General features: G+C 36.5%; 2 protein-coding genes and 1 pseudogene across 2 annotated transcripts; 2 read left to right on the forward strand and 1 right to left on the reverse strand.

Moving 5' to 3' along the window:
* The first annotated feature begins 835 nt into the window (after positions 1–835).
* Positions 836–3,358, forward strand: LOC132163711 (laccase-17-like). Its single transcript, XM_059574080.1, has 6 exons — positions 836–1,023; positions 1,135–1,286; positions 1,378–1,622; positions 1,726–1,854; positions 1,955–2,923; positions 3,064–3,358. Exons 1-6 carry the CDS (start codon positions 904–906, stop codon positions 3,192–3,194), a joined length of 1,746 nt encoding a protein of 581 aa, XP_059430063.1. The 5' UTR covers positions 836–903; the 3' UTR covers positions 3,195–3,358.
* Positions 3,359–5,424: 2,066 nt separating this feature from the next.
* Positions 5,425–8,375, reverse strand: LOC132163136 (probable LRR receptor-like serine/threonine-protein kinase At3g47570; annotated as a pseudogene).
* Positions 8,376–9,201: 826 nt separating this feature from the next.
* Positions 9,202–11,690, forward strand: LOC132163660 (laccase-17-like). Its single transcript, XM_059574029.1, has 6 exons — positions 9,202–9,377; positions 9,472–9,623; positions 9,725–9,969; positions 10,076–10,204; positions 10,306–11,277; positions 11,403–11,690. The coding sequence occupies exons 1-6, from the start codon at positions 9,258–9,260 to the stop codon at positions 11,531–11,533; spliced, it is 1,749 nt and encodes a 582-aa protein (XP_059430012.1). The 5' UTR covers positions 9,202–9,257; the 3' UTR covers positions 11,534–11,690.
* Positions 11,691–13,512: the final 1,822 nt, after the last annotated feature.

Here is a 13,512-nt window from a genome sequence, read left to right on the forward strand (position 1 = left end):
AGAGGTATTATAGGAATATATTAAAAAAAATTAAAAAGATGTGGCATTTTTGACACACTTTGGAAGTTTGATAGGTTACTTTCGCACATTTTGAATATCGTGGGGCCCTTTAAAAAACGGTTGTTAGTTTGGGGGACTTTTTTATACTTTTCCTTTTTATCTTTCATTTTCAATTAAAATATTTCAAGTATAATTTGCTTGAACACATAAAAAAAAAATTAAAAATTAAAAAGATGTGGCATTTTTGACACACTTTGGTAGTTTGATAGGTTACTTTAGCACATTTTGAATATCATGGGGCTCTTTAAAAAAACAGTTGTTAGTTTGAGGGATTTTTTATACTTTTCCTTTTTATCTTTCATTTTCAACTAAAATATTTCAGGTATTATTTGGTTGAACACGTAAAATGAATATTAGAGTACTAATTAAATGATTTAATTCATTCTATCCTATTAGACTATTAGTTTATCATAATATTTCAGGATAAGCTGTTGCTAATGATGAAAGTAGGTCAAAATCACTTATGCTTCATTACAAGAACGTACAATAACATTATGGGATTATTATTTTGTACTTTGTAGGAAGGAAAATGTTTGACTTGAACAGAACGTATGTCAAAGGAAATTGATTGTCTTTGAAACCACTCTATAGTTTGTTCTAACAACTGGCTGGCCCTTCTAAAAATACCCATTTAATATATATCTTCTGATTGTCTTCTGTCTAAACTTAATCGCCGACTTAATCTCCATCACCTACTCGACCAAACCCTTTCTCGCACCTACATTATAAGTAGGCACAATGGTTGCTTTGCTCAGCACAAGAACACACTCAAGCAGCAGCTTTTAGATTCACCAATTAAGCTTTCAAAGAGGGAGAGAGAGAGAGAGAGAAAGAGAGAGGAAAATGGGTGTTTTTCTTCCCTCATCACCAGCATTTCCAGGAGTTTTTCTATTCTTATTCATTACATTGTGTCTCATCCCTGAGCTTGCACTTGCAGGCATAACCAGGCACTACAAGTTTGATGTATGTTTTTGCATGCCACTTGGCACATAAATTTATTTTTTTTATTTTTTATTTTTTTATTTTTGGGTTAACATTTTCTTTTTGTTAACAGTTTTGAATTATTTTCTACAGATCGTAATGAAAAATGTAACACGACTGTGCCACAACAAGAGCATTGTGACAGTAAACGGGCAGTTTCCTGGGCCTCGCATTGTAGCTAGGGAGGGTGACAGCCTTCTTATCAAGGTGGTCAACCATGTCCACAACAATATCTCCATCCACTGGTAACATTCCGCTTAAATCACTACTTATTACAAAAAAGTTAAGTTGATAAGAAATAATTCAGATGCAATTATGAAATTTATTTTAAAACAGGCATGGCATTCGACAGCTTCAAACTGGATGGGCTGATGGTCCAGCATATGTAACACAATGTCCGATACAAACTAGCCGGAGCTATGTTTACAACTTCACCATTGTAGGCCAAAGAGGCACTCTTTTCTGGCACGCCCACATATCCTGGCTAAGATCAACCGTCTATGGTCCTCTTATCATTCTTCCCAAACATGGCGTTCCTTACCCATTTCCCAAACCCCACAAGGAAGTTCCCATCATCTTCGGTACTCTCGACTCTATGATTATTTGGTACATGTAGTTTAGTATGTATTTTCCCTTTGATTATCCGTATGATATTAAAAACTTCAATTCAAAAAAACGTTTTAGGAGAGTGGTGGAATGTAGATACCGAGGCAGTAATTAGCCAAGCCATGCAAACAGGAGGCGGTCCAAATGTTTCAGATGCATACACAATTAATGGACTTCCAGGGCTACTCTATAATTGTTCAGCCAAAGGTAAACTTTTAAAAGAAGTAGTAATTTAATATACATAAGTATTAAAACAAAGATTCTGAATTCGAAAATTGTCTTCATAATTCACCTCCTATTATAACAGATACGTTCAAGCTGAAAGTGAAGCGTGGGAAGACCTATCTTCTCCGCCTAATAAATGCGGCACTCAATGACGAGCTTTTCTTCAGCATTGCAAACCACAGCCTTACAGTTGTTGAAGCCGATGCCGTTTATGTCAAACCTTTTGAGACCAACACAATTGTCATAGCCCCAGGACAGACCACAAATGTTCTTCTAAACGCCAAAGCCAAATTCCAAAACGCCACATTCTTCATGGCCGCCAGACCATATGTGACTGGCCTAGGCACTTTCGACAACTCCACTGTTGCAGGAATCCTAGAATATGATCATGAATTTCCACACAAAACCCTTTCCATTAGAAAACTTCCACTCTTCAAACCTGTTCTTCCTCCTCTCAATGACACTTCCTCTGCAACAAATTTCTCAAACAAACTCCGTAGCTTAGCAAGTGCTCAATTCCCAGCAAATGTCCCTCAAAAAGTCGACAAACGCTTCTTCTTCACAGTAGGCCTTGGAACAATCCCCTGCCAACACAACAACCAAACATGCCAAGGGCCTAATGGAACAATGTTCTCTGCTTCTGTTAATAACATATCTTTTGCACTCCCATCAACTGCCCTCCTCCAAGCCCACTTCTTTGGGCAATCCAAGGGAGTTTATTCTCCTGACTTTCCAAGCAGTCCCATATTTCCCTTTAATTACACGGGCACCCCACCAAACAACACAATGGTGAGCAATGGGACAAAGCTAGTAGTCTTGCCTTTTAACACTAGCGTGGAGCTTGTGATGCAGGACACAAGCATTCTTGGCGCTGAGAGCCACCCTCTCCACCTGCATGGCTTTAATTTCTTTGTTGTCGGGCAAGGTTTTGGGAACTTTGATCCGAATAACGACCCTGCAAAGTTCAATCTTATTGACCCCGTTGAAAGAAACACTGTGGGTATTCCTTCAGGAGGTTGGGTGGCTATCCGATTTCTAGCAGATAACCCAGGTGAGTAATAAGGAAAAGCAACATAATATCAAATTTTTCGCTTAATTATTTTATCAATTATATATGAACTGTCATGTCTGTCATGCCCGCTTGTAAAGAATTTGCGATAAACGATGATGATGACAATTATGTGGCAACAGGGGTTTGGTTCATGCACTGCCACCTGGAGATCCACACCAGTTGGGGTTTAAGGATGGCTTGGGTGGTTCTAGATGGAAAGCTTCCGAATCAGAAGCTGCTTCCTCCACCAGCAGATCTTCCAAAGTGTTGATCTTTTGACTTACTTCTTGTTTCACTTCGACCAGAAACCGTGCCAATTTCTTCGGCATTTGACACGGGCTAATTGTATTCAATAATTACTTTGTTTATCCATGTGGACGTAGGGAAAGACAAAAGAGTGGACAATTTTTGTAACATCCAGATTTCTAATGTTGATCCGGCGGGAAGACCTTAATAATATTTTCAGGAGTACACAATAATTACTATTCTCCAATTTCACTTGCTATATATATATATGTGTAGCATTTTCTCTTGGAATGTGAATCTTACTAGGGTTAGCTATTGAACCATATATATATACTCGTACATTCCATGCATATATACCACTATTATTATGGGCTCCCCACTTGTGACGTGGACTTGATGAGCTACATGAACCATATGTTTACCAATCATATGACGCATCGTATCCTATTCTAGCCCCCTCTCGGCCGATTGGTGTCACTCCTGTTGAAATAATGATATCAACAACTTTGATAGCGTTTTTTTGTTTTACAGGAATCCCATCGTTGGTCTTGTTGTCCAAAAATATACTTCATCAGTTATATCTAATACAGTTTTATATGATACAAGTAAGGATGTCAATTCGTGTTTGTATGTTGGGTTCGGATTATGTCGATACATGAATATAAGAATATATATGTGTGTGTCAACTCTAACCCGCCTCATTTAATTAAACGAGTTATACCTCTAAACTCGAAACAGCTAATTTCGTGTTGGGTTCGTATCAAGTTCGTTAGTCATGTTAAAAAAAAATCAGCCTTAAATATCGCACATCGGATTCGATCGATTAGTGTCAAAGCATTGATATAAGACTATATAGCTTAACCTTAACTCGATCAATTTACTTAAACGAGTCAAAACCCTCAACCCTAACTAACTACATAATTGAGTTCATGTCAAGTTCGCATGACAGCCCTAGATACAAGTGCATTATTTAGCAATCTTCTTGTTGACAAAGTAAGTTATGACATCCCTCCTATAATGTAGTAAATTGTGACTTTACTACATTAAATAAATGATAAATTAAACAAGATTCATTTATTTAAATCAATGTTAAGCAATAATTCATAAGATAAAAGAAGCAACTTTTGCAGGGAAGGCCATACTGGCTTATCCTCCACAAAATATATTAAGAAAGAGTACTTGCCTCACATCCATTAGGTCATTGAAAATGAAACAAGTCCAATCAAATTAGAAGATTGGATGAGATGGTGTGTGAATTACGTCGATGAAAGTGGGCAATTTAGATACAACCTTTTTTGCATGGGAGATTTAAAATTGGGCATAAAAAGGTCGCATGCTTATCCTCCAGCATACGACATTTGATCAAGTCCACTAGTATAGATGAAATAGTACGTGGATTACGTCAATGAAAAGCATATCGGACAATTTAGAGCTAGACCGTTTGATCATGCGATTACGATTTCGCGTTTTAAAATAAAATTATGAAAAATATCTCATTTGGAAAAGCATTTCTTAAAATTTGCGGTTTAAAAACATGAAAAAAAATTGACGTTTTCAAATTACAGGTAAGGGAAGCATTTTAAAAAAAATTTACAATTTTTAAGAAACCAACATTTGTTAACTGGCTTTAAAAAAATTTGTGTTTGGGGGCAAGTATAAAGGCATTCAAGGGTTCACAATTATTTTTTTAAAGCTGAAACTTTTGTAATAATTAGTGATTTAACATGATATTGGAATAGAAGCTATGAATATTAAAATATATGACAAGGATAATTTTTTTATGATAAATGGAGATTAGTACGTTTGTCTAAATTAAGGAATTTGATTAAATGAAATTATTTAAATCATTTGTAAACTTCTGTAAAAGATGAACATATATAAATACAATAAATCAGTATAAATACATAACAAGAAGACTGAGAAAGGAAAACAATAAAGGTTAATTAAAGCATCACAACTTTGCTGCATTTATCAACACTATAAAATATCAAACTCTCCTACAATTGGAGAACTCACGCAATTGTGGAGAAGGATACTCTCCATTTCACTTGAAATGGAGAGAGTCCATTTAGTGTATTTAGGAGGGTATAGTTGTTCAAAAAAAATTTGTTAAAAGCTAAATGGACAACAGTGCCCCTCTAAATACACTAAATGAACCCTCTCCATTTCCCGCAATTGTCTTCCTCTTATAATTGGGCAGGCAATTATGAGAGCGGGTGCTCAGATAGGTGAATTTTATTGGAATTCTCTCACAATTATGCTAATGGATTGTAGGGGATTCCATTCGCTACTTCACCGGGATATGCTGATGTCAAGAATATCTTTGTTTCTGTAGATTAATTAGACAAAAATCAGTTGCCTAATTAACCCTCTTGATTTGTATGGAGAATATGCCAATGGCTGACGTATTTGAGGAACATTACCTGAGCTTTCGATTTTCTTTTCATGTTGACATGTTGTTCCGGTCCCAAGGAGTACTTTGTCTCTAATTGAAAGCAAGTCCTGGGCAACTCTCCTCATGTCTGGTTTGTCTTTCGGAGATGCTGATGAACATGCAAGGCTAATGTGAAAGACCAGCATCAAGCATTCACTCATTTAAGTGCTTGTGCAGTTACTCCAACATGTATCTTCTACTTCTTTGAAAACTGATTGGTCCAAAATCTCCATCAAGTACTGTCCCGGCAATGCCAACTTCACAAAGTTGTGAAGGGTCAGGTCATCTTTGAAAAGTTCGTCTGTGGGTGTTCTTCTTGTGAACATCTCCAACAAAAGGATCTCAAAGCTGTACACATCACCATAAGTTGACAGCTCACCACCCATTCCATGCTCTGCCAAAATTCAAAAAACTCCGGCCAGTGAGTTAAAAATGAGTACCACTCCGGTCTCATAGAGAGTAAGTAGTTTATAAGAGATGATCATGGTTGTTAAGTCTCACGTTGTTTACTTATTAAAGCACTAGCAGCAGTTTTCCTTTGATTTTCCCTAAGTTTAAGGTAAAAAACTACTTTTTGCTTCCATATGAAAAAGATATTTCACAATAGCTTCTCTTACCTTTCCCTATACCATTAAAATATTATTTCTTTACAAATTTCAAGTTTCCTACCTACCCTCACTTTTTTCATAAAATCCCAATACAATCCCCAATAAAAGACAAAAATATAAAAAATGAGAGAGGAAAGAGAAATGTTTATAGTAAAATAATGTATAGGGAATCAATTTTGGTTCCCTACACATTGGGAAACACTGTAACAACCCTTAAGGGTTGGTTAAATGTAAGGAATCTGATGTGAGTAGTTTTTTGTGGTTTTTTTGAAATTTTTCCTAAACATAGGGAAGGGAATGACGTACATATAAGGCATCTTTTGCTAGTGCTCTTAGGTGATGCTGTATAAATTATTCTAAAAAGGCTCTAAATTTACTATTTCTCTTGGGGTAATAATGCAAATATCGCTAGTTTTTTTTCTAGTTCATTACATAACAGATAGTTTCTCACTTAACGATATGAAATAGATAATATGTAGAGTTCGAATCTTATTTCAGTCGATTACCTCCCATCTCAATAAAATATTTATATATTGAGTCTCTTTGCTTTGATCATTAATGTATTCTTTTAGTAAAAATATTCACATCAATTCTTTTTTTTTGTTGATTTCCTTGTCATTTATACTTGCTAAAAGAATGAGTGAAATCTTGAAACATTACCTGGAGCAGCATAACCGACGGTTCCATTAATTCCAGCCGAGCTTAATTGATTAAAAATCTTGCCTACCGGATTCCGAAGGGAGTCTTGCCAAACCAAAATCACTTATGTGAGCAGTCATATCATCATCAAGAAGAATATTGCTTGGCTTGAGATCACAGTAAAAAGCAGGGGTTTGGCAGTACTGATGATGAAGATAAAGCAAAGCAGAAGCCACATCTATTGCAATGTTCATTCTCTAGAGAAGGCTTAAATTTCTCAGCCGCTACAGCCACGTCTCCAAGTTCCCATTTGGCATGAACTCATATAGCCAGGGGTGCAAGCAGGCATATGGTTAGGGGGGACATTTACGTTTTGAAAATGTTATTAAAATATAATTTTTTATAAATTTATCCCCACAAAATTATATTTTTGCCCCTTTTTAAAAAATTTATTTTAGTTTTGTCCCCTTTTAAAATTTTCTTTTAGTTTTGTCCACTCTTTCAGCTTTAAAAAATTGAAAATGCCCCCATTTAATTAGTGACTTTCGGTTCGCAACATTATTTTGGCTTGACTCTAGTATTTATGAGAGCTCCGAATGACCTCGTTAGAAGAAAAAGTTCACACTAAATGTACCTTTTTTTTTTTAATCCTATAGATCTTTTTAGTTTATTTTAAAACATAACTTTTGTATGTAATAATAACTTACAATTTACTATGAAAATAAATTTAAGACTTATCTATATTAATTTTAGATAAACATACACAAATACACATATAGAGAGATACTATATGTATCTGTGTAGTTATATATTTAGGTGAGTTCGTTTCCCCGTAATATAAATCATATCCTGGGTCCACCCTTGCATATACTAAAGCTTTGAAATCTTTGCCCTCAAAATCAATACTTGAGCAAGCAGTAAGAATCTCAACGAGCTAGGTTTCGATGCCGGATGTTCCTCAAGGCTTGGCATTCAGCAGTGAAGCTCTTTGAAGCTCCTTGCTTTTCAAGGTTGAGTACCTTGACTGCAACACTTGTTTCATCCGGACCAAGTTTTCCTTTATAGACACAAAACCAATCAAATTCCACTCAGAGAATCCACCGGTTGCATTGAGTAAGTCTTGATAAGATATCCTTTCATAAAAGTGCAGAAAAGAAGAAGCAGAAATACGGTTCCTCTTTGACATTCTCAGCCAGCACAGGGAAATCAAAGACAACAATATCAAGCAGAAAGCAGCTGCAATGCCCATTGCCAGTATCAACTTAAAAGCAACATGCTTTCTATGCTTGCATGTAGGCAACCGCAGCATTTGGATCCCCCCACAAAGTCCTCTGTTGCCATACACTTCAATTGCAGTAGCATTCCTGAAGACCCCTTGCTCTGGCACCTCTCCCTTCAGATCGTTGAAAGACAGCTCACCACCAAGCAGGTTGTAGCTGACATCCAGCGTCCCTAACTGGCTACAACTGGTCAAAGAAATCAGGAAACTCAAATCATCAAAGTTGTAAATAAGATTTTGTTTCATGAGTTCGCCTACTTGAGAGAGAAAGAGCAACAGTCGAGGTTTCTTAACTATTCATGAAAATATTAGCTAAAACTACAGCTAACGTACAATATGTATCCGCCTCTAAAACGACTGCCGGATAGCAACATTCTGTTTTGCGTACGTTCTTATTAAGAACAACCGTTGAGAAAGCTACATGCCAACGCAAATATCGCTTCATGCTTCAATCTTCTTGAACTTTTCATTTCAAAAGTTTGAAAATATGAACTACCTCATTCTATAGGAATTATTAGTGAATTGTTCCACAATCTTAAGTGATAATTTAACATGATATATATTAGAGCCGGGATTATGAGTTCAAGCATTAACTCTACACTTTTATCTTTAATTTTCAAGTAAAATATTTCACTTATTATTTAATTCAACAAGTAAAAGAAGTATTAAAGTATTAATTTATCATATTAGCTTACCATTTCAGGATAAGTTGTTGGTAATGATGAAAGTAGGTCAAAATCACTTGTGCTTCATTTGAAGAACTATAACATCATGGGAATATTATTTTGTACTTCGTATACGTAGGAAGGAAAATGTTTGACTTGAACAGAACGTATGTCAAAGGAAATAAATTGATTGTCTTTGAAACCACTCTATAGTTTGTTCCAACCACTGGCTGTCCCTTCTAAAAATACCCATTTAATATATATCTTCTGATTCTCTTCTGTCTAAACTTAACTGCCGAGTTAATCTCCATCACCTACTCGACCAAACCTTTTCTCGCACCTACATTATAAGTAGGCACAATGGTTGCTTTGCTCAGCACATGCAAGAACACACTCAAGCAGCAGCTTTTAGGTTCACCAATTAAGCTTTCAAAGAGAGAAAGAGATAGAGAGAGAGAGGAAAATGGGTGTTTTTCTTCCTTCATCGCCCGCATTTCCAGGAGTCTTTCTATTCTTATTCATTACATTGTGTCTCATCCCTGAGCTTGCACTTGCAGGCATAACCAGGCACTACAAGTTTGATGTATGTTTTTGCATGCCTCTTGGCCACACATAAATTTAATTTAATTTAATTTAATTTTTTTTTTTTGTTAACAGTTTTGAATTATTTTCTGCAGATCGTATTGAAAAATGTAACACGACTGTGCCACAACAAGAGCATTGTGACAGTAAACGGGCAGTTTCCTGGGCCTCGCATTGTAGCTAGGGAGGGTGACAGCCTTCTTATCAAGGTGGTCAACCATGTCCACAACAATATCTCCATCCACTGGTAACATACTTTCTGCTTAAATCACTATTTATTCCAAAAAATCAAGTTGACAAGAAATAATTTAGGACGGTGATGCAATTATGAAATTTATTTTAAAACAGGCATGGCATTCGACAGCTTCAAACTGGGTGGGCAGATGGGCCAGCATATGTAACACAATGTCCGATACAAACTAGCCAGAGCTATGTTTACAACTTTACCGTTGTAGGCCAAAGAGGCACTCTTTTCTGGCACGCCCACATATCCTGGCTAAGATCAACCATCTATGGTCCTCTTATCATTCTTCCCAAGCGTGGCATTCCTTACCCATTTCCCAAACCCCACAAGGAAGTTCCCATCATATTCGGTACTCTCGACGATATGATTATTATCTACACGTAGTTTAGTCTAATGTATTTTCCCTTTGATTATCCATATAATAATACAAACTTCAATTCAAAAAAACGTTTTAGGAGAGTGGTGGACTGTAGATACCGAGGCAGTAATTACCCAAGCCATGCAAACAGGAGGCGGCCCAAATGTTTCGGATGCGTACACAATTAATGGACTTCCAGGTCCACTGTATAATTGTTCTGCCAAAGGTAAACTTTCAAAATTAAGTAGTAATTTAATATAAGTAAATATTAAAACAAAGATTTTGAATTCGAACATTGTCTTTATAATTCACCTCCTATTATAACAGACACGTTCAAGCTGAAAGTGAAGCCTGGGAAGACCTATCTTCTCCGCCTGATCAACGCGGCACTCAATGATGAGCTTTTCTTCAGCATTGCAAACCACAGCCTCACAGTTGTTGAAGCCGATGCTGTTTATGTCAAACCTTTTGAGACCAACACAATTGTCATAACCCCGGGACAGACCACAAATGTTCTTCTAAACACCAAAGCCAAATTCCCAAACGCCACATTCTTCATGGCCGCTAGACCGTATGTGACTGGCCTAGGCACTTTCGACAACTCCACTGTTGCAGGAATCCTAGAATATGAATCTGATGAATTTCCACACAAAACCCTTTCCATTAGAAAGCTTCCACTCTTCAAACCCCTTCTTCCTCCTCTCAATGACACTTCCTCTGCAACAAATTTCTCGAACAAACTCCGTAGCTTAGCAAGTGCTCAATTCCCAGCAAATGTCCCTCAAAAAGTCGACAAACGCTTCTTCTTCACAGTAGGCCTTGGAACAATTCCCTGCCAACACAACAACCAAACATGCCAAGGGCCTAATGGAACAATGTTCTCTGCTTCTGTTAATAACATATCTTTTGCACTACCATCAACAGCCCTCCTCCAAGCCCACTTCTTTGGGCAATCTAAAGGAGTTTATTCTCCTGACTTTCCAAGCAGTCCCATATTTCCCTTTAATTACACGGGCACCCCACCAAACAACACAATGGTGAGCAATGGGACAAAGCTAGTAGTCTTGCCTTTTAACACTAGCGTGGAGCTTGTGATGCAGGACACAAGCATTCTTGGCGCTGAGAGCCACCCTCTCCACCTGCATGGCTTTAATTTCTTCGTTGTCGGGCAAGGTTTTGGGAACTTTGATCCGAATAACGACCCTGCGAAGTTCAATCTTGATGACCCTGTTGAAAGAAACACTGTGGGTATTCCTTCAGGAGGTTGGGTGGCTATCCGATTTCTAGCAGATAACCCAGGTGAGTAATTAAGAGCAACATAATATCAAATTTTTTCACTTAATTATTTTATCAATTATGAACTGTCACGTCTGTTTGTAAAGAATTTGCGATAAATGATGATGATGACAATTATGTGGCAACAGGGGTTTGGTTCATGCATTGCCACCTGGAGATCCACACCAGTTGGGGTTTAAGGATGGCTTGGGTGGTTCTAGATGGAAAGCTTCCGAATCAGAAGCTGCATCCTCCACCGGCAGATCTTCCAAAGTGTTGATCTTTTGAGTTACTTCTTGTTTCACTTCGACCAGAAACCGTGCCAATTTCTTCGGCATTTGACACGGGCAAATTGTATTCTTTGTTTATCCATGTGGACGTTGGGAAAGATAAAAGAGTGGACAATTTTTGTAACATTCAGATTTCTAATGTTGATCCGGCGGGAAGACCTTAATAATATTTTCAGGAGTACAAAATAATTACTATTCTCCAATTTCACTTGCTATATATATATATATATATATATATATATATATATATATATATATATATGTGTGTGTATAGCATTTTCTCTTGGAATGTGAATCTTACTCTACCTTCCATACCACTATTATTATGGGCTCCCCACCAATCGTAAGAGGCATAGTATTCTATTCTAGCCCCCTTTCTAATCGGTGCCATTCTGATAGGTGGTTTTTTATTTTTTTTATTTATTTTTTACAGGGACCCTAACGTTGGTCCTATTGTCCAAAAGTATGCTTCATCAGTTATATCTAATACAATTATATGATACAAGTAGGAATGGTAATTTGTGTTTGTGTGTTGGGTTTGGATCGATCGTGTCGCAACATGGATATAAGAATATGCGTGCAATGCATGTGTGTCAACCCTAACCCCCTTATTTAATTAAATGAGTCATACCTCTCAATCTTAACCAGTTAATTTCATGTTGGGTTCGTATAAGGTTCATCAGTTGTGTAAAAAAAATCAGCCATAAATAAATATCTCGCATGTCGGATTCGAGTAGTGTCAATGTATTTATATAAGACTATATAACTCAACCTTACTAATTCAATCTATTTACTAAAACAAGTCATACCCCTCAACCTTGAGTCACTAAATTCATATTAGGTTTATGTCGAATTCGCATAACAGCCCTAGATACAAGTGCATTATTTAGCAGCATTGTTGTTGACAAACTAAGCTATGACACCCTTCAATTCCTGCAATGTAGTAAATTGTGACATTACTACTTTAAATAAATGATAAACTAAACAAGATTCATTTATTTAAATCAATGTTAAGCAATAATTGATAAGATAACTGAAGCAAGTAACATTGCAGGGAAGGCCAGACTGGCTTATCCTCCACAAAATATATTAAGATCCATTAGGTCATTGAAAATGAAACAAGCCCAATCAGATTAGAAGATTGGATGAGATGGTGAGTGAATTACGTCGATGAAAGTGGGCAATTTAGATACAACTATTTTTGCATGGGAGATATAAAATTGGGCATAAAAAGGTCGCATGCTTATCTTCCAGCATACGACATTTGATCAAGTCCTCTAGTATAGATGAAATAGTACGTGGATTACGTCAATGAAAAGCATATATCGGACAATTTAGAGCTAGTCCGTTTGATCATGCGATTAAGATTTCGCAAGTTAAAAGTGTATTTTTAAATAAAATTGTGAAAAATACCTCGTTTGGAAAAGCTTTTTTTATTTTTTATTTTTTTTAAATAGACCCCAAATACAACCATTTTTGTAAAGAGAATTAAAATTAGAAGCAAAGATCTTGATTCTTGACCAAGTCTGCTGGTATAGAATTTCTTCTCGTTTCTTTCCACAATGACCACTACTCCCAATGATATTTTAACAAAGCAACATTCGTTAAGTGGCTTTAAAAAAAAAAAAAATTCGAAGTGTTTGGGGGCAAGTATAAATTAGGTGAGGGTTCACGGTGGAAATTTTCAAATCTGATTAGTACCATTAAAGCCTATTTGGAATTGCGTTCGAGAAATAGAACTTTTAAGTCAAAAAAAGCTTTTGAGCAAAAGCTTCATTTTTAAACTTTTGCTAAAAGTGTTTTTTGGTCATTCTTAGACTTTTTGGACCCTTAAAAGCGTTTAATTTTTTTACCAAACGAATACGTTTTTCTTCAAATGGGCTTTTTGAGTATTAAAAGCATTTTTAGGCCCCTCAAACGCAATTTCAAACAGGCTCTTAGTCGTCTTGAATTTTACTAATGTCCTGAT

Source organism: Corylus avellana, chromosome ca10 (genome assembly GCF_901000735.1).
Source record: "Corylus avellana chromosome ca10, CavTom2PMs-1.0".
Taxonomy (NCBI): Eukaryota; Viridiplantae; Streptophyta; class Magnoliopsida; order Fagales; family Betulaceae; genus Corylus; species Corylus avellana.

What these genes read in the sequence shown, in the direction of transcription:
- LOC132163711 (XM_059574080.1), top strand. Translation starts at nt 904, where the DNA reads ATGGGTGTTTTTCTTCCCTCATCACCAGCATTTCCAGGAGTTTTTCTA. An exon ending in GGAAGTTCCCATCATCTTCG is followed by an intron (nt 1,623 to 1,725) that starts GTACTCTCGACT and finishes AAAACGTTTTAG; the next exon opens with GAGAGTGGTGGAATGTAGAT. An exon ending in CTATAATTGTTCAGCCAAAG is followed by an intron (nt 1,855 to 1,954) that starts GTAAACTTTTAA and finishes CTATTATAACAG; the next exon opens with ATACGTTCAAGCTGAAAGTG.
- LOC132163660 (XM_059574029.1), top strand. Translation starts at nt 9,258, where the DNA reads ATGGGTGTTTTTCTTCCTTCATCGCCCGCATTTCCAGGAGTCTTTCTA. An exon ending in CCAGGCACTACAAGTTTGAT is followed by an intron (nt 9,378 to 9,471) that starts GTATGTTTTTGC and finishes TATTTTCTGCAG; the next exon opens with ATCGTATTGAAAAATGTAAC. An exon ending in GTATAATTGTTCTGCCAAAG is followed by an intron (nt 10,205 to 10,305) that starts GTAAACTTTCAA and finishes CTATTATAACAG; the next exon opens with ACACGTTCAAGCTGAAAGTG.